Genomic DNA, 20,776 nt, shown 5'->3' on the forward strand with positions numbered 1-20,776 from the left:
AGAGTGAAACCTCCATTAGTTGATTGTCGAAATGTCCCCCCGGGTTCAGTTGCAAATAACAGGGAAAAATATGAATCAAAAGTTTCAACCAAACCTTGTAAGACTTCTGCAAGATGAACTCCACAAGTGTGTTAAATCTCTGGCCACACCACACCGAGAGGAAATTTTGGATACCTGTGATTTTCACATTAGATCCCTTTATACTCTACGATTGTCATTTATAACAACATATTGGAAGAACAAATCCACACATATGCAAACTCTTAAAAGAATCTGCTTTTAGAAAAAGACGTTTGATTTCTACATTCATACCCTCCATAAGACATGGTTTCATGAAATTAAATGCACACATAATCATAACCTTGCTCAACATAATTATATATATTGGATGGATTATTTAAAATATAACCAGAACGAAGTACACAATAAAAACGAATGCTGTCTAAACTTTTTACTGCAGTGTTGTTTTTTTCAAGTACATCCACCAAATGTGAGTGGCATTTAAAAATGTATCCCCTTTTAGACCTTAAATGACGCAAGCACTGCACGTCAACAGGGGCATTTTAAAGAAAGGCTGCATAACATTAAAAGCCAAGATAGTTTCATAAGTAAAAATCTGCAATTTTATTTGCATATAAAGGCAGCTAAATATGTCACAATGAACTGAAAAGAGAGGACTAACATTTCCATACAATCAGAGAGAGAGAGAGAGAGAGAGAGAGAGAGAGAGAGAGAGAGAGAGAGAGAGAGAGAGAGAGAGAGAGAGAGAGAGAGAGAGAGAGCAAGAGAGAGAGAGGGGAAGAGAGCACGAAGAGCATTTACAGCAGCAAAGTCGAAACTACTATTGGCAACATTTTTTTTGTGCTAGCAAGATTGCATTTACACAGTGCAAAATTAGAAAGAAAACAAAAGCAATAAAACACAAAAAACATCAGATTGACACTTGAAAGGACAACATAAGCATGTTTAGGCAGGCGCATTGTTGGGAATAAACAACACCTGATGGATTGTGACTCTGAAACTTTTACTATTCCTCATCCAAAATGAACAAGATGCAAAAAACAAACAAACAAAAAACCCTGTCAAAGAAAGACCGCCAAAGAAAAAGTGAAATTAATCCCCTGCCCCCATTTCACACAACTTTTAGTACAGAAATTTTACAACATGAATACTGTATATAATATATATTTTTATACATAAACTTTCCAAATTAGAAGAGGAGTAATTGAATGGGATGGAATATAAAGTAACCGTTTGGGCTGTAATTCAATAGCTCTCGGTCCCTGCGTGAGTTCGGTGTTGTCGAGCGGGAAAGTTGGGCAATAAATAAGGACTTTTTTTTTTTCTTCTCTCTGATCTCGCAGAGAGAAAAAGTGGAGCTCTAGCTGAGAACATTAAAGCTAGTTTAAGGCAGCGTCCCTGTCAGCCAATAAGAAAAGCGCAACTGACGAGAAAAAACTAACACAAATAAAAACTAAACCCAAAATAGATGATACAACCAGCGAAAAAACATAAATGGCATCCATTGTCTGGTCAATGTAAACCAAACAAAGAATTTGTACAAATTCACAAAGCATCATTTTATCTTACACATCTGACCAATATTTATCAAGAGAAAGATTGTTTAATCACAAAATCCCCCCCCCTTGAAAAGGAGAATACCGGTGACCCCCCCCCCCCCCCCCCCCCCAAAAAAAAATTCTTTCTGCATTTATTGTCAACAGTGGTACAGGCGATGGATTTTTTATTTTTTTGTTCTTCCCTGTGATAAAAAGCATCAAGCTGCGGTTTTGAGATGAAAAGTGACAGCTGACAAAAACAATATTGGAAAGTCTTGATGTGAAATCCGTCAAACATGTTGATTGTGAGTGGCAAATACAATCACAAAAGATCAACATTAAAAAAAAAAGAATAAAAAAAAAAAAAAGAGAGAGGAGAACACCGATATTCTCCTTTAAGTTTATCCCAAAACATCTCCAAGCCTTCTTGGAGAGAACCGACAGTTTTGCAAAGACACATTCTTACTTTTCTTTTCTTTTTCTTTCTTTCTTTTTTTTTTTTTTTAATTTGACATATTTGTAGAAAAAAAATTATCATTTCCAAATACCGCCTGCCCCCCCTTTGCTCTGCTCTCAGGAGCTGGAAGGGTTGGGCAGGTCGAACACGATGGGAGGGTTGGTAGGCTGGAAGCTGACGGTGCAGGTGGACGCGTTGATGAACGTCGTGTAACCGTCCGTCATGATGCCGTAGCCTGGAACACGCAACGTCAAAATATTATCATGGAATTGGTCAAATCAATATTTAATGTGTCCAAATCTACGTGAAAAGCAAAATGGCGGCCTACCTTCATGTATGCCTCCAAAGGCATGCAGTTTGGGTCGCACCCTCTTCTGGACCGTGTTGAGGAGCTCCACACAGCCAACCCTCTGCAGCTCCTTTGGAACCCAGTCTCGGAAACCTGCATACACACAAACACACGCCAGATGAGTTGCAATTGCAGTGTGACAAGGAAGGAGACGGAAGAAAGTAATTTAAACATCACGTCTCTTAAAAAAAAAGAAGAAGAAAAGGTCATGAATATTCGTTATTTGTCGTCATAAGTGACACCATTTTCAATGCATTTCAATGTAAGCAACCAAACATTCTGTTTTTAGTCAGAACTGTGATTCCATTTGGGCTGGTCCATTAATCCAAATGTAATCATGATTTTGACTTATCCTCATCTTTAAAACGTTAGAATGTGCACTGCAGAACAACACGGTGCGTTTACAAGTTCCCAACAATGTGAAAGTACCCTGAATGCACCATGTTTCTTCTCTAATGCCTAGCAAACATATATCGTATGTAATTCTGCCATCCCTAAACATCTTTAAAGCTGTTTAATACCCCAAGTTGTAATTTACTGTAAAACTAAACATACAATAAGAAGAATTACAGACATTGTGTACTTAAATACAAAACATTTTAAAACACTTCTAGTGCTAATGCTAAAGTCAACGGCGGACCTCGTCGACATGCTAACGGGAAACTAGCATCGACTTCAACAGTAATTATTCACACACTAACACTGTTGAAACACATACACACAGGCAAGATAATGCTACGAAAAGGCACAAATTCTTCCCAGTCTGTGAAAACCTAGTTATATCAATAGAACTAAATTGCTCATTTCTTCTCTCATTTCAAGTGCATGCACCTCACTTTCCCCAAGATTGCTATTACTTTAGCATCTTCTATGACAGTTGCTCGGGGCTAACAACCAGCAACTGTGATGTCATTTTCAGTCGACAGCAAGTGGCAACATGGTCGCGCCCAAAGATGTGTAAAAACAGAATGATTTTGCTGCTTATCTCATACTCCACAAACGTATAAGAATAGCACGTTTTGACTAGTGGGGCTGCATACAACATTGTAAATATTTTTTTGGGGGGGGTGGTTGACTTCCCTTATTAGCTATGTTTGAAACACTTCACTTCCTCAGGCCCATTTTCTGACTTGTCATGGAAACGATACTCATGTTTCAAGAAATGACACCGTCACCTCCAATGGCCATTATTTGAAAAACACTCAAGGAATGTAAGGACAAGAAAAAAAATGAGTAGCTGGTAAACTGATTTTTAAGTAAAATGGAGCGCATGACCGTAGTTTTACATTTAGTGTAATTTACTTGGGGTCAATTTCCATTGTTCCTTCTACGGTTGTAAATTGGTCTAACATTACAATGAAAATAACAATGACGACTCCCTTTTCAAGAAAAGAAAATATAAGTAACCATTTAATTACTGCTAAACTTATAGTTGAAATTTAGACAAACTCCATTTGAATCAATTCTATATATGATTAAAATATTTTCCTCCAGACAAGCAGCATAGAGTATTGACGTTTCTATTTGGTTAGTCAGCCTCCAACCAAAATCGGATCCCTGTGCTTGTTTTGTGGCATCTGTCAGCGTGCTACAAAATGGAGTTTCCATGCAATCAAACCCAGAAGCGGTGGCAGCAGCGGCCCCTCCGTAGGCGAGGGGGAAGGAAATCACTCAATAAAACCAGATGGAGAACACAAGAAAAGAAAAGAAAAAAAAAAAAACGTGAGACGAAACACCCAGAGAAAAAACACAATCAGTCTGTGGTGATAAAATCAACAATACGTGTTTGTTGCTTTCATAAAGTCAAACGCAAATATTGAATCATGAAGTGTGTTCACGGTTGGCCGCTCTGCTACTGTTTCGCCAGCTGCGCCACCTTTGCTTTCACATCCGTGCAAATTTGGAACAATGAGGTACAAACCCATTAGACGCGCTGGTTTGCTGCGATTGGTTAATTGGACTCACCCAGCGGCGGGCCGTGGGTCATCAGGATGTCGATGCCTTCCGGGACCAGGTTCCATTTATCCAGAAGAGACTGACCCCGAGGCAGATTGAAGCCCCAGCCGTTGAACCACGGAGACCTGCAAGATCGCGTCGACATCGTTACAGCAAACATCGTCACGTCATCGTTACAATGCCTGTAAACATATACGGACATACAAACCATACGTGATAAGATGCAAACTAATACTGATAATCTTTCAGCAGGCACTATACGAGTGCGCTTACAATTCAAGGACACACGGCCGCTTTCCAAAAATAAAGAAGGGAATATGTGAAGAGCGGGGAGTTGTTGTCACGCGTCAACATCACACCCTCAGCGACCCCCTCCCGGATTGATTGACAGCAGCCGGGCCACCTCCGGCGGCTTGGATCAGAGTGCGCAAGCTCCGGGGCGACAAGCTGCGTCTTCCCTGGCAGACACAAAGCGAGCCTCCACGTGGCTGAGTGAGTGGCAAATGTGGGATGGATGGAAAGTGATCAACGAAAACGAAAGTGTGCAGAGGTTCTGCGAACGTGCGGGAGGACGGCGAGAAACTGGTGTGGATGGGGTTTGATAAATTGAGCCTTCATTTATCACAATAGTGCTAATGGCAATAGAGGGCTGACGAGAGGGCTAAGGAAGATAGATTATCCTCATGCAATACTACAGGGGGAAAACTGCATCAAAATGCAGGCTACACAATATTGTAGAAAGAAACATATCAGATATTGCGACATTGATATTTAACATGGACCTGAAGAAAAAAATGACACTTTAATTAGGCTACACCTAACCCCTAATTTTTCTAAATATTGCATGGAATGAGTCATTTCTAGTTCCTGATCGTAAGGTCGTCTGGTAGGGTTCGACCGATTAGCCAGGCCCATTATGAGGCGGGGCCAATAATGAGCATGTTGACAAATATCAGCGTCGGCCTTTTTGAAGAATCATTCAGCCAATCAGTTTAAAACTGTTAAGTTCAGAGAACTACTTGTTTAAACTTTCAGTTAACTTAATCAGAGATACTGCTTCTGTTTTGAAATTAAAAGTAAAAGGTAAGTAAAAATTTATGTTTTGAAATTTTGGAAAACTTTATTTACTGTAGAACACAATAGGGAGCTATTTACTTGTTTAAGTGATGACCCTGGGAATTATAAAAGAAAGATGTCTTTCCACTAAGATTCAAAATAAAAACTCCAATATTATAATTAGATATTGTTATTATAATATTATGCAAATCATAAAATCTGTTATATAAACATAATGATAAAGTTCAAAGTTATAGTTTATTTGCTTTTTAAATTTTGATGCCAATATTTTCCCTTTTAGTAAAAATGAATATTGGCTTTAAATATTGGTTATCCGCCTCCTTGGCTACAAACAGTATCGGTATCAGCCCTGAAAAACAAAACAAAACGTAACTGTCTATCTTTACCATTGAAATAAGGCCAGGTATTGTCCCGATACCAAAACATGGTATTGGTACTATTCACCCACCGACACGAGGTTAATTGTACTGATTTCCAATTTTTCCATATATGTCTAGCATCAGCCTGGAACCTCATAAGTCACAATTTGGTAAATGTCATATTTTTACAAAAATCTGTACTATCTGCTATCCTTTGACTTGAACTGCAACAGCTACTTAAAAATGCCGTTATGTTTACCATAAGCAGAAAGGGAAATGAAGCCTCCGAAAACATCATTAAGTCCAGTTACAATGAAGGATGGGTCACCTGGCTGATCAATACTCACTGCAGCACAGAGCAGGTCCACTCCCAAACAGACAAACTCTAGCTTGTAAAACGTGACATCAATATCTCTATGCAGCTCCTAAATTTAAAACAATGCACTAAATTATTTAGACGTGTTGGAGGTGGTTGAGAAAGGAGCATGTCACAGCTCCGGATTGGAAGAAGCGTGCTCGCATGCGTGCGTGCGTGCGTGCGCCGGGAGACAAAGGCAGCCTCCCAAGCCCGCGCTTCGATTGGCTCGCTCAGTGGAGAGCTGAGAAATGAGGTTAAAAATTAAACGTGAGGAGCAAGGGGAGCGAAGGCCACAGACTCGACTGATTAATTAGAACTAATCACACAAATCAGAGCTAATGGAAGTCTAATGGATTACTGGGAAGACTAAGCACTTCTGCCAGGGAAATAGGGCGGCTGCAGCGGGAACAATCTTAGAAAGCCGTGAATCAGAGCTGAGCTGGCGTGCTCGCCTGGCTGCACGCACCAGACACCAGCGCAACATTTGTCTGACTAAGAACAACAAGGCCAAGCTTTGAAAAATGGCGAAACACTTTTATTTGCCCTCCGCATTCAGAAAATCATCGAAGAAAAACCTATGAAGAGCGAGATTGTTGCCGGGTCTTTCACATGCGCTGCGCTGTATAAACGCATTCATCTGGGAGATGAAACATAAACCCCTGACATGAGCCGTGGATCCGGAGGCGAGCCAAAGGTCCTGACTGAATGCAGAGCAGGGCGCTGCAGCCGCCGCCACAACGGCCCCATTGTCAGACGTCGGCATGTGAAATATACCTTCCGCGCAAGTGCATTTTTCAAGCCCCGCTGAGATTAATGGCAGCGTAGTCAAGTAAAGGGGAGATGGTTTCCTGGTTCTTACAATTGAATATACAGACTTATGAAGGATAGTACAGAAGAGTATGGTATATATAGTACAGTGAAATCAGTCTATGTCCATATTAGGGCTGGGGAAAAACGTCGACCAAGTCAGATAAATCGACTTTAAAAATAGGTCGACTGAAAATGACTGCCTCGAAGCTCCGCCGGAACCATGATTGCGTCGCTGTTCATGTTTCTACATGGACCTTTTTTGCACATGCACGAAGTTATTGAGCTCATTGTAGCTAACACAGGTAGCTCCAGACATTTACTCATGTACTATTGTTGAAGGAAATGACTTTTAAGACACTATTACATGTGTACTGTAGATATGATCTATGTGTGAACTGAATAGTGGTTAGTGTTTGTTTACCTTAAATGGTAATTGCTAGCGTGCTAATGCTAATCATGACTGATGCCCGTTTAGCATAGGCTAATTTTATTGGCGTTAAAAAAAACAATCGATTCGGCAATATATTGTGATATTACAGCGCCTTATTCCTGAATCGATTCAATAGGTGGCCAAATCGATTTTTAAACATCAATTTTTGATGGAAAAATATTCAACAAAACGTCTTACTTAGCGTTTGGGTTCACACCTTGAGCATGGAAGAATGTTATATGAATGGAACATTAAGCCCTAATATTTAATTTCAATGCTGTTCAGACATGGATATTAAATACGGTGGCTCACAGTTATAAGACTGAAGTTTCAGATAAATAAATAATAGATTTTCATACACATCTTACAGTGTAAATGTAGAAGTTTATTGATTAGTATTTTCTAAATTTGAGTACAAAAATTGCAACAAATGACTTACAAATTTGTATCAGGATTAATTGTCGAATCGAATCGTGACCTATGAATCGAGATACAAATCGAATCGTCAGGTACTAGCCAATTCACACCCCTAGCACTGTTTAATAATAATGCTCATGCACAAAAGATAATAAATAATTATATCCATTTGATTCAACTCATGTTCAACCTTCGTGCATGAACAAATAAATTAAGAAAAATTAAAATTTTATGGGTTTTGTGGGGGTAATTATTCGATGGAATAATCACTTAAAAGATTAAATGACAGCCCTAGTCCATTATCAAAGAGAGATAATATTTAGAGCGCTGTCATGTCTTATTGACACTTGCCATCTGGATCTTGTTGCCATGGAAACAAAGCCACAGAAACAAAGCACAAGCGTCAAAAAAAAAAAAAAAAAAAAAAAAAAAAGTCAAAGTAAGAGAAGAGAATAAAAGAGGGATCTTCTATAACTCAAATCACAGTGTTTGGCTCCGACACACAAAGGCTGGTAACCGTGGTAACAGGCACATTTAATGATCCCCCGGGGAATCAAATGTCGGAAATGGGTTAAAAATCAGCCTGCAGCGGAGGTGATGCAGACAGAAGCAATTTAGTCCTCATGTGCAGAACGCCAATATTCAATTAAGCTGTTGGACATCATTAGGACGTCGTGGCTCTTGCAGGGGCACGACTCCGCTGTTAACCTCTTTCTGGGTCCCGAGGCAGCCAACAATACCTCCCAACGCTCAGCACCGGAGGACCTTTTTGTTTGATCAAAATGAGGCTACAAGGCCACAATGAATTGTAATTGAAAAACATCATAACAGCAACAATGATAATAATAATAATAATAATAATAAAGCTCAGGCGCTCCCAAGAGCACTGCAATCATTTTTGTTCACATTCTTGCTGAAGGCAACTCGACTGGGCCTGAAAGTCTCGCTGTTGTATCCGTGTATGACTTGATGCATCTCACACACATTCGCCAATTTGGGCTCAAGAGGACCAGACTAATAATAAAGTAAGTTTACTGTGTCTGAGGTGCCGTAAAACAAACAAACAAACAAACAAACAAACAAACAAACAAACAAACAAAAAAACTGTGCCGTTACAGTTAGGAAATCCCGACAACTAAGGCAGTTTAAGGTTGTAAGGATTTATAGAACTTCAAATCAGATCATTTTGATATCTGCCAAAAAGCAAAATTGCTAAAAGCTAGTGGAGCCTAAAAGGTTGAAAACAATCCTTTAGGAGCTACTGATGGATTAATGGAAATTGATTATTTCCCTCCAAGTAGGGCTGCTCAATTATTACAAAATATTAATCACGGTTATATTGGTAATAAATGAAATCATGATTAGGATGATCATTTATTTTTTGGTACAAAACAAGAAAACGTAACAAATATTAAGACAAAATTCTTTGAAACATTAATTATTCATCCTTTGGGATGAAACAAAATTGATTACATTTGTTATATTAAAATGAAATACAAAGGTGCAAATGTATAAATTTAAGCAATTGAAACAACTCAAAATTACATATATATACATATATATATATATATATATATATATATATATAAATATATATATATATAAATAAATATATATATATATATATATATATATATATATATATATATATATATATATATATATATATATATATATATATATATACACACACACACGATTATGCTGATTTTGTAATTATGTAGTGAAATAATTTAAATTGTATTGAATTTTGATTAATTGCACAGCCCTACCTCCAAATCAAACTATTACATTCATAAAACTATAATTAAATATCAATGCAAAACAGTCATACATGTTACAAACTTTTATTCTATTGAATGCGCCATTGTATATTACCTGCTCCCAAAAGCCCCCTTTTCTTATATTCATACATTTTTCATGTTATACATGACACATCTTGTTTTTGCTGCAGTTGAGACTGAGTACAGCCGTGGAGTGTCTACACGGGGAAGTCGCTTGATGACTGCATTCACTGACCGTCACACAAGTGTGAGCATTACTACCTACAACCCATATTCCAAAACGGGTCAAAGAAACCCACAGACAAAAATGAACACATGAAAAATTCTCTTTCACGTTCTCCCTGTGTCTCACACATGCAGGTGGACAAAATCTTATGGAAAGAAACAGAGGAGTGTGCGCGTGTGCTTGGGTAGCTAGATCAAAACGAGTGTCAGATGCACTCTGATCCTGCACCTTTAAAAGCCAGAGACCTGCCGCAGTAGCTGCACCACCGGGTATCACCGTGGTGCTGGACACGGGAAGGTATGAAAAATGCTGCATTGTGTCCAGATAACAAGGGAGAGGTGAGTGTGCGTGTAGACCCAGCGATCCATCGTGCCTGGCCTCTCGAGGCAGTGAGGCCCTGAGGTCAGAGCAGGTTGGGGTCTATTATTGATCAACCTGTCAGGACCAATGAGGAGGGCCATGTTAATGGGACTTTTATAAGCCTCATGGGGTGCACTACCTGACACTCAGTTGTATGAGAATGTGCAAAGCAGTCCAACATGTGTGCGTGTTTGTGTGTGTAATCCCAGAGCCCAGGTCGCCTTATTAAAAGGAGCCAAGTGGAGGTTTTTGACAAATGGCCTCTCACCATCAAGGCCACCTTTGCAAACTTTGGGGACAAGGTGGAAAGTGAAGTCACAGGGGTGAAGAGTGTGTGTGCGCGCACTAATAACCTGTGCCTAGTGACTGATGGAGTGTGGAATGGATTAATCTTGCTGCGGTCATGCTGCCAAAAGCCAAGACGCTAACGGTTTGGCCACCAGACTTAGCCCGCTTGGGAAAAGGCTGCAACCATGCACGCGTGCACGCACACTCAAGTTTGCGCTCTCCCCAGGGTTCGTCTCCATGCTGAGATGAAGCCAGCTGCAGTTTGACCCGCAGAGCGGCGACGTAAAACAACCGCTGTCTGAGCCAGCAGATGCTTCGTCGCAAACGCAGCCGCGCTCACTGACCTGGCAGCTTCCAGCTATTCACAACACACAGGTCTGGTGCTCCGTGTGTGTGTGTGACTATGAGAACGAGAAGAAGAGTGTTAGTTGTCCAATGCTGTAGAACGGAACTACAAACGTCAATATTGTGCATGTGTAAATGCTAATCCTTCGCATTTAGAGTACATCAGAGCTTTCAGAAAGTGAAACCACTTTAACCCATTAAGGCCTAAAGCGCCTGTCAAAACATGCCTCTAAAACCTAAGGGTGATTTTTGAGTCACCCCCGAAAACCTGAAATTTTCCTGGAATTTCAACATTATTTTAAATAATTGATATCTCAGCTTCTGATGCAGATAGAAATGTAATTCCAAAAACATTTTAGAGCTTACACCTGTGGCATTCGTACAAACACTTTATTATTATAAGCCTTCAATTAAAAAAACAAATGTCTCATCTGCAGGTATATAACTCCATATACATTAACCTTCAACACTGGAGCGCAGACGTAATAACCTCAGGGGATTAAGTGGTAATTATTCATCGTCCATTCCGTTACAAAGCCGCCAAAATTTTCAACATCCTCATTGTCTACAAACATATTTCTTAACAGTGTGTTGGAATTCCTCCCACGCCACCGTCAATCGTGTCATATATTTCATAACTCGCGCCCGCAAATCTGCGTCAACCGTAAATGCTCGAATAAAATTCCAGGACATGCTACGAGGCCCACGTCACCCTCTCGTGCATATTCGGATGCATTTCATTGGTAAGAGACCAAGAATTGGTCAAAACAAAACAAAGTGACATATCCGCTCTCCTGGCTTTAAAGGGAGAAGCACAGTCACGTGATCCTGGCCTGAATGGGTTAATGGAAGACAAAACAAAACAAACTGTTTCTGGAGGTCACAGATGATTATGTAAGTTATTCGTTCATTTTACTGTACATTTAGAACAGATATAAAATTTGCGATTAATTGTGAGTTAACTATTGCAGCCATGTGATTAATTATGATTTTTAAAAAATGTCATCGCTGACACCCCTACCACTAAGTTAACACTCCCAATTCCATCACTTCAAACTTCATTTTGTGCTTGCAGTTCTCTTCGAACTATTCCATGGAGGCCATTATTGCTAACCCAAAACATAAAACCCTCTTAAACACAGCAGTCACCACCATTTTTAAACCTGTTACCAACTGCACTATTTGGGCTCTCAGTAAATCAGACCCTAAATGAAGCACAACATTTTACTGTTATCTATGTTTCCCCCCTTCATCCATGATAAAATGTTTGGCGAACTTTGTAGGAACGCACTTCAACACAATTATCTTAAAATCATAAACTTTGTTCTTTTCTTGTCTACTCTACTATGATGACAAGCTTGTCATATAAAATTTGGATTTTGAAGTTATTGCCCAGCTCTCGTAAATGGTGCAACTACGCCATCTGGCTAATTTAAAGCATTTGCTTACATCTCACAATTGTTAAAATGACAGCCATAAATCTCTTATGAAGTCTGATTTGTGGTGATTTTGTCAGGCAATATAACAATGAGCTGGTAAAGTTAATGGGATGCCATTAAAACACAATTTCCTCCTCACAGCGTTTGATTGACAACAACAACATCAAAACACGTGACTGAAAGCAAAGTGAGGCAGACTATCGAGTGAATTGTGCTGCAATCAAGCGACCCAGTAGAAGTGATAACAGATAGCAGGCTTGCTATAAAATATAGATGGAACTAACGCCGTGTTCAGCAGAAGACTCACTGATGGCAGAAAACTATTTATGTGAAATATTTGTGTCTGGAGGCTTGCGATCTAATAAAACGTGTGCGTGTGGAGCACAAAGCTGCAATGTTCCTGGTGTGTGCCCGCTTGTGAATGTGGCAGGTGGAGCTCAGGAAGAGCAGTGAGGTGTTGTGGGAACACGGATATGAACATGGAAGTCTAGAAGGCTGGGCAGGTCGACGGAAACTAGAAACCAGACTAATAAAAAGAAGAGGAATCTGGGTCCTATTCACGGAGCCCGTATGGGGGCTGAGGGGTGGGGGGGTGGCGGGCAGGGGTAGAGACCTATTCAACCTGCCCTGAGACACAGGGCCATGGGTCCCATTACCCTTCTCCAGCCCCGACCTCCGTGAACTTGATCCGGGAGAACAATGCGGAACAGGGGAGGGTGGCGGGGGCAAGTGGAGTGAAGGGAGGCAGCGAGGATAATATATCTGGGAAATGAGGGAGCAGGGAAATTCGCTGACAAAAACTGACGGGCCACGTTTCATTCCCAGCTTGCCACGAAGGACCACGTTAAAGCCTTTTTTTTTTTTTTTTTTTTTTTCCTAGAGCAATTTCAATGGAAAAAAAATGATGGATTGCATGGGATTTAAATTGGTGCCCGCTTGCTGCATATATACATTTGTTCTAAAGATTCAAATAATATGAATTTAAATGACCTGTAAGGGAGGGGCCACCAACATTTCTAATTATTCCACATTGACGTCCAAATGTAACTTCCAATTGATTGTATCAACAAAACATAGCACTTTGTTCCACAATATTTTCTTCAATAAATTCCATTATAAATGGGTGTGGTTAAAGACAGATAACAGCTTGAGATGGAAACAATCAGACCTATAAGTTTGATTACCCGATCATTTCATATCAGATAAGCCCTTCTACTGTCGTTACTGCATTTCTTCATACTTCCTTCTCAGCAGGTTTACAACTATTGATACAAAGAATCAATTGAAGTTCACTGTTTGTTGGGACTTTCAATGTGCCAAACAAAGCTCATTATTATCGATGAATGTCACAACACTAGACACAGTCATGCACTTAACTTGTTCTCATATTAATCCGTGTTTGAAAGCCTGACCTTGTTCGCAGTCAGTCACCACTAAAATGATGTGTACCCTCATTGAATTCATCTTATTCTATGAGAAAAAGCTCCATTGGATGAATCTTTCCATTATGTGTGTCTCATACATCGAATGAAAGCTAAATGAAAAGTAAGTTTGTAATAGGGCTGCCACAAATGATTATGTTGTTAGTCGATTCGTCAATGATAGTGGTCGGTCGTGATTAGTCGACTAATCAGATCATATTCAAATCGCAGCATATCGCACCAACAAGCCGCTCTTATCTTGACCGGCTCTGGCTACGAAAATTGAGATATTCATATACAGTATTCTAATTCTATATTTAACTCTCCTTATAATGATATATGGTCGTACCAATAACATTAACGAAGTCACAGCAAATTCAAATGACCTTCGGAAAAAGATATTGACCTGAAACTTTCACGAACAGTTGAAAGACCACCGGAAAGTACATTTCAATAGGTATGGACATTATCGGAGATTTTAATCATTTCAAGTTTAGGAAGTTTGACCTCTCAATAGATCTAATCAGTCTCAACTTTCATCACATCACATGAAGCAACGTTACATCAAACAAACACCGTAACCTGTATGTGCTAAGGCTAGCTTCCAGACTTGAGTATCCTGTTGTCAGAAATTGATAAGGGCATCAGTCACAACATGCACGCTCCGAGCATTATTTCCAAACGCACCCTGCATTAGCCATAGTGCTTGTGTTTGCATCACGGATGACCTGGATTACAGACAGGCAGAGCGAGGATGTTTCGAGAGAAAAACATAGCGTCAAAACAAACAAACAAACAAAAAAAACGTTGACTATTAAATTAACGGTTGACGATTTTGATCTCAGCAGCCCTAGTGTAGAAGTAAGCCAACCAAAATCCACACCCTGCTGTTACCTTGTGTAACGTCATTATGAACAATAACTACTTTTTAATGTATGACCTCCTTAGATTTGTTTCTAAAAGCTTTTACTTTTCTGTCAAGGACAAATGAAGCTACAGTACAATTTTGCATATAGAGTTTTTTTTTTTTTTTGCTCTGTATTGTGAGCAACTTTCCTCCCGAGAAAGACGGGGAACGAAAGCCGCAGGCTTGAACACAGACCTGTCAAAGCGCTGAGAAAACACCCTGCCTTGTACCAGCATAACAGGCTGACAGTCTTTGCTGTAGAGGTCAAAGATCGCGGGTGGGGGGAGCGGGGGGTGTTAAAGGCAACAGGAAGGGCCGCCGGGTCAAAGTAGTGCAGATACATGCCACTCTGTCCGCAGCTATTGTCTTGACCTCACAACAAGTGGATGTTAGCGAGGGCACTGAGACGCAGCAGCAACAATAGGCACAGGAAAGCACACAAACTGCTATTGTTGGTCTCCAGGGTTTGTATACAACAAGCTGGAACACAGATTACACACAGCAGAATGTAGCGCCGATACAAATGTACAACAAATACCTAAGTATTGAGATGCATGTTAATATCTGCTAATTACTCACAAGTAGGACGAGTAGACTTCCAAGTTCCCGATGGATATTACTTCTTGATCTTGCCAAAACGTGGTCCACATCTCCCCTCAACTGGGAAAACCCCCGAAACTTTCACTTCCAGCATGACTGTGCCTCAGTGTATGGCATCAATGGTGGTTGAGTTTGATGTGGAAGAACCTCAGAGCAGTGACCTCAACCAACCCAATTCTGAAATATCTTTGGGATGAACTACAACAGAGACGCAAGTTGCTATAGCTATGAAAGGGAGCAAATTGTGGTCAGGGGTCCCAATATGACCAAATGGAGTATAGTGACTTCCGGATATTCGCAGTACAGCATTCACATATTTTTTTTTTTACTCTTTTTTTTTTATTTATTTATTTATTTATTTTTTTGAGAACCTATGCCATACACATGCTCACTCACTCTACTCGCCGGCTCGCTCATCCAATCACAAATCTGAAAGCAGCCGTATTAGATTCTTGATTGACAGTCAGCGAGAGTGGAAAGTAAGATGGCGGTGCCCAGGTTTGCTACGGCTGCTTTGGCTCATTCTAGTTGCCAAACTCGGACTAACCATAGCATGCGGACGTTTTCGACCAACACAGGCATCAATAGCAAGTGTCGACTGTTTCTACTGGAATATTTTATTGTATTTGTATTAAAAGCAACAACTTTGAAAATAGATAATTAAAAACTGAAACACAAAATGCTTACTTGGTGACTGACAGGTCAATAATTTGGCATATAATTTTGCCACAGACACTTTCGTGTGGCTGCCATCAAGGCTGGGGATCCAAACCTGAGCAAATTGAGATAAGCAATGTCCTGTTCTTGCCACGCGGAGCTGTGGTAGGGTCAGCAGGAAGGAAAGGAAGTGCAGCAGGATGATGTTAATGGTATCACAAGTGAGCAGAAGGCTGCAGGTAGACCACCTCTCTGTTTATGAAGCTGTTTTTACTGCTGTGATTGATAGCTCACTGCACACAATCCACATCTTCCTTTTTGACCACACAACGTGAAGAGAAGTTAGTGGAGCAAACCTGCAACACTGTTAGCATTTTAGCAAACTATCTTGCATGCACAGTATTTGTCAAAATAAACCCTTCCAGTGATGGGTAAAGTATGGATTAATTAATAATACAAATGAATCAACCAAAAAGAAACAATTTCCAAATTGTCAATACATTAACACAAAAATATCAAGTCAATTAAAAAAAAAAACATATTTGGAATTCTGAGCATTTGCCCATTTCCATCTTAGTCAAGTTAATGTTTTCCATCTTTAATAGCACCATATCAAACTCACCACCCCCGTTTTAAAATTCTTCCATCATTGACTGTATTTGGGACTCAATGGCTGTGTTCAGCCTTGTTGTCACTGAATGCATTACTTATTTATCGGAAGCTTTCACTTGCGCAGCAAAACAATAGTGCCAGCACTCAGTTGGTAACCTGTCACACCGACATCAAAGTGATCAACAGCCTATCCAGTGAGATGCCACTTAACATTAAATCTGTGTTTTAGCACTGAAAAAAAGGTCATAACAATTAAGGGTCGTGCAAGACGGGCACAACGCAGGGCTTCCTCTGCTGTTCAAATATTCATCCACTCAAAGCAGGAGACACAGCGTGGGACACAAAACAAGATGGCGCCCTATTGAGCCCAGGATTTGCCAGCGCACATCACGAGCAAACAGATGGTCCGATTCAGATGTCGCACACATACACACTGCCCCACATATTGACAGCGGAGAAGCCCACCGCTACTTAGCAAGAGTTTTTAGCATCTTTTGTCTGAAATGAGTCGCTAGCCGGAGGTCGGGTTGTGGGTGAGAGGTGCGACTCATTGCCATGTACTCCCCGGCTGCTAACTGAGCCGTCTTGGGTTCGCTTCCAGGGGATTGTGATTGCTTTTTATCGCCTGGAGCTGCGTGCCCATGCCATGTATCCGTCCTCATGTTGAAGACATCTGGCTGGCTCTGGGCTACTGTAGTTTAGTTTCCTCCCTGCTCCCCACAGTGCTCCATCTTTTGATTAAGCATGCATTGCTCCTAATCACAACCAGAGCTCTCTTCCAAAACGTAAAATACCTGCATAATGTACACAGAGCGGAGAGACAATAGCTACATTAGGAGAACAGGAGACATTATTTCAAAAGGACAGGAGGGAGAAATAGAAACCAGATTTCCCAACCCCACACATTGATATGGGGAAAGAGTTAGTAGACTTGTTCGGCCATTGTATTGACATCCACATCTAAGTGGAAGGTTTTTGAACATTATAGCACAAACTGAGTCGGCATTGTTTCCTCAAAGTCTAGCATTTCTAACAATACCAAAACTTTTGTCACATTGTCCAACGCAAAGACACACTTTTACACACTCAGTGAGTGACTGACACTACCAGAGGTATGAATTCAAAATGTGTTACGTTGCCTCTTCCAGGTCCTCCCCTTAGGTAAACACTATCAAACTATACACACTAAAACCAGCAGACATTCCAATAGCTTCTTGCCATCAATTCCCGAAACTGTCGACTCAGAATTCCATAGTATAGTCCATCATTTGCATAGCTGTCATTGGTCAGCACTACAACACTAAGGGTACCCTTACATTATGTAAAGACTCTCTAACTAGCGCAGCTCATACTACTGAGACCAAATTCCTTGTGTGTTTTTACATAATTGGCCAAAGATGTTTCTGATTATTGGTGTGATTTGAGACTGAGATGTCTTTCACAGTACTTTAATTAGCTAGTTGAAAAGGTTAAGTAAAATGTAGCAATTCTCAATTAAGTGGTCTAGCTCTACATCATTGAAAACATGAAAGTTAAAAAATAATAATTTTTCATGCCTCTCTGAGAGTGTCAAAACATCACATTTTTTAGTTATGCCAAAAAAAATTCAAGTACCACATTACTAAACTATTCATTAATAAGGTGAATAACTTGATGCTCATTAGCAGGAAATCTATCCATATCCTTTTAGTTAGAACAGGTATTCGGTTAATGGGCAGCAAGCCTTAATTGTGCAGGTACACAAAGAGGTGTGACCCTTTTCCAAAGAGCTGCAGAGGTGGTGCATCATCATCACACACGTACCTTGTGTTTTACAGCCTTACAGGCTAAAGAGACCTACAGTGTGTTTACACAGTGGCATCTCTGAACTAGTATTAATGATAGAGCCACTTAGCATTCAGAAGCGTTGGTCTCAGCCACGCTGTTTGTTTCACAGGTCATTAAATTTATGCCGCAGCCCTAATGTTCATTACAGCAGCAAGCTGGCCAGGAGTCTGTAACACTCGCTCACTGTCTTTAATCCCCCACTGTATTCCTCCTGCTGGCTTTCTTTGCGTCTCTCGCTCAGCCTCCCTCTCACATGTCTCAGTACATTCGCTTGACAACAATTATTTCCTGTTTTAATTAAAAGAATTGCTGCAGTGGTTCCAGGTCTGCGGCGCACTTTTAATTTACGTGGCACACAAGCGCCAGCGTTATTTTTCATCCAATTCCTGGACAGATGGTAAAGTGTGGAAGATTGTTGACACATTTAAGTAAAAACCGTGCGTTTGAAGCGCATTGTTCTTCTGAATGCAGCTTATGACAAACATGCGTCTGTGGCGCCTTTTGCAAAGCTAATTGGAAGTGGTTAATAGCTTTTCAGGCTTAATTCCAATTTTCTGCTTTGAACAAACAAAGACATCAGTGGTAGAAGAAAGTGCAGAAATTTAACAGCAAAATAAATTAAAAAGAAAAAAGAAAGGGCTTTAACACTCATTAGGGCGTAACAAAAAACAAACAAAAAATTATAGAACATATGCTGGTGAAATGACCAAACAATCAAAAATCCAAGTAGTGTTAAATATTAAATAATATATTATTCTGGTTGCTATGTTTTTCCACAAAAGCCACATTTCCTTGTGTCCTTTTCAATTTTGCTGTCCTTCATCAGGTGCCACCTTGTCTCCATCCCAAAGGCTGTCAAAGGTGCACGTTCTTTTATTGTCGCTTAAAGCCAAGGTTCCACTTCAACAAAAAAACAAAAAACAAAAAAAAAACCTCTCCTCCAGGAGAAAACAAACCGTTTAAGAGGCAAGAATCAAATGAATCCACTTGCAAATGTAGTGCACTTTGAAGGGCAAGTAAAGACGCTGGAGAAAACATAACAGTACAAGAATTAAAAAAGTAAAAAGCCAAAGCCAACCTACTTTGAGTTGTGGAATTTTGCAGATCAGAGGGGGGAAACTGCAGACAAATAAGCCAACTAAAACCTAATTTTTAAAAAATGCTTTAATTTTTCAGAGTTCGTCAACTTGAACTTTGGACATTGCATTCATCGTATGTCTCTTCTGTTCACACTCTCACCTCATTTGAGTCTCTGCAGGAACTGAATTAAATAACACCACTAACTTGTCATCCGTTCATCGCCTTCAATTTGAAGGAGTCTTCAGGAATTCTAAATCATTCATCACATTTACCCACCAAATATATCATGGGACACAAAACAGCTTGGTAGCACATACTCTACAGAAAGCTCACACTTCAGAGACCTTTGAACAACACTGCGACAAAGTTGCATTGCCACTGTGAAGGTTTAGGCCAGTGAGAGGTCAAACGTGACACAGGAAAAAATAAATACTGGAGAAGGAGAAGTGAACTTCCTTTTGCATCTGACAGATGAATGATCTGCAGTTCACCAGGACAAAAGGAACGTCATTGACCTTTGTCTGTTCTTTTGGAGCAAAGGGCACTTGGATTTTTTTTTTTTTAAAGCAGCGGAAATAAAGGCCGTCAAGGATGATGATTTTGTGCTTAAGGGAGAACTTGCACTGAATAAAGCCATTCACTAAACTCAAAAAGGTGAAACGTTACAACCAAGGCTGGCTAAGTAAAAGTGAAGCAAACTTACACAGATGTCATGACATGTCAGACTGCAACTCACTGTCTACAGAGGTAAATTTTTCCTGAGAGGCGTTGTTTCTTGGAAATGATGTTGTTATGAATCATATGAAACTATCGACAATGTGATTTTGATGTCTACAATATATACTATAAACTGCCTACCGATGAAGAAATTGTTGGAAAAGCCTAAAACGACTTAAAAATAATTCTTTGCAATTTTTTTTAAATTTGACAACCACACTGTAAATTGCCAATAATTGTACAATGTTGTTCAAAAAAACAAAACAATAAATGCTTGTTCACCAAAGAAAGCAGGTATGCAAATTAATGTATACTTACAGATTGCATGTTTGCACTTTGATTAAAAAATGTAAATAAGGAAAATTAAGGGTCAAACAAGCAATAATTTGCTATTAAAACGGGAAAACTCATTCTTGCAAGAACACATGAATCATGACATTAATTAAATACAGCAAATGACAGGAGACATGGCATCATCTAATTTTAAATTCGCTGAGGATGAGATGTCCCACATTTATAGATGGCTGCTAAGTGCGTCACTACCACAGATGGATGTTTGTGACAACAGCAGAAAATGAAAAGCATCCAGGTATAAGTTGAAAGCATTATTTATGGGGGATCTGCATGTTTTGTCACTGATGTATTCATGATACAAAGTTCATCATCTCTCTCTTGGCATTCTCACTGAAGGACAATTAAGCCAGGTTACGGATTGAACAGGTTTACTGAGCTATCCAGAAA

At 39.9% G+C, this 20,776-nt stretch overlaps 1 protein-coding gene across 3 annotated transcripts in view; it reads right to left on the reverse strand.

Moving 5' to 3' along the window:
- Nucleotides 1–1,710: 1,710 nt before the first annotated feature.
- mpped2a (metallophosphoesterase domain containing 2a) overlaps nucleotides 1,711–20,776 on the reverse strand; it is a 47,307-nt gene continuing 28,241 nt past the window's right edge. For all 3 annotated transcript variants that reach the window (XM_077519437.1, XM_077519438.1, XM_077519439.1), the window contains exons 5-7: nucleotides 4,331–4,446; nucleotides 2,345–2,458; nucleotides 1,711–2,251 (exon numbers count right to left, since the gene is read on the reverse strand). In XM_077519437.1, coding sequence (XP_077375563.1) covers nucleotides 2,133–2,251; nucleotides 2,345–2,458; nucleotides 4,331–4,446 — 349 coding nt within the window. In that variant the 3' untranslated portion in view covers nucleotides 1,711–2,132. The remainder of the gene's footprint in view (nucleotides 2,252–2,344; nucleotides 2,459–4,330; nucleotides 4,447–20,776) is intronic.

This window comes from Festucalex cinctus, chromosome 4 (genome assembly GCF_051991245.1).
Source record: "Festucalex cinctus isolate MCC-2025b chromosome 4, RoL_Fcin_1.0, whole genome shotgun sequence".
Taxonomy (NCBI): Eukaryota; Metazoa; Chordata; class Actinopteri; order Syngnathiformes; family Syngnathidae; genus Festucalex; species Festucalex cinctus.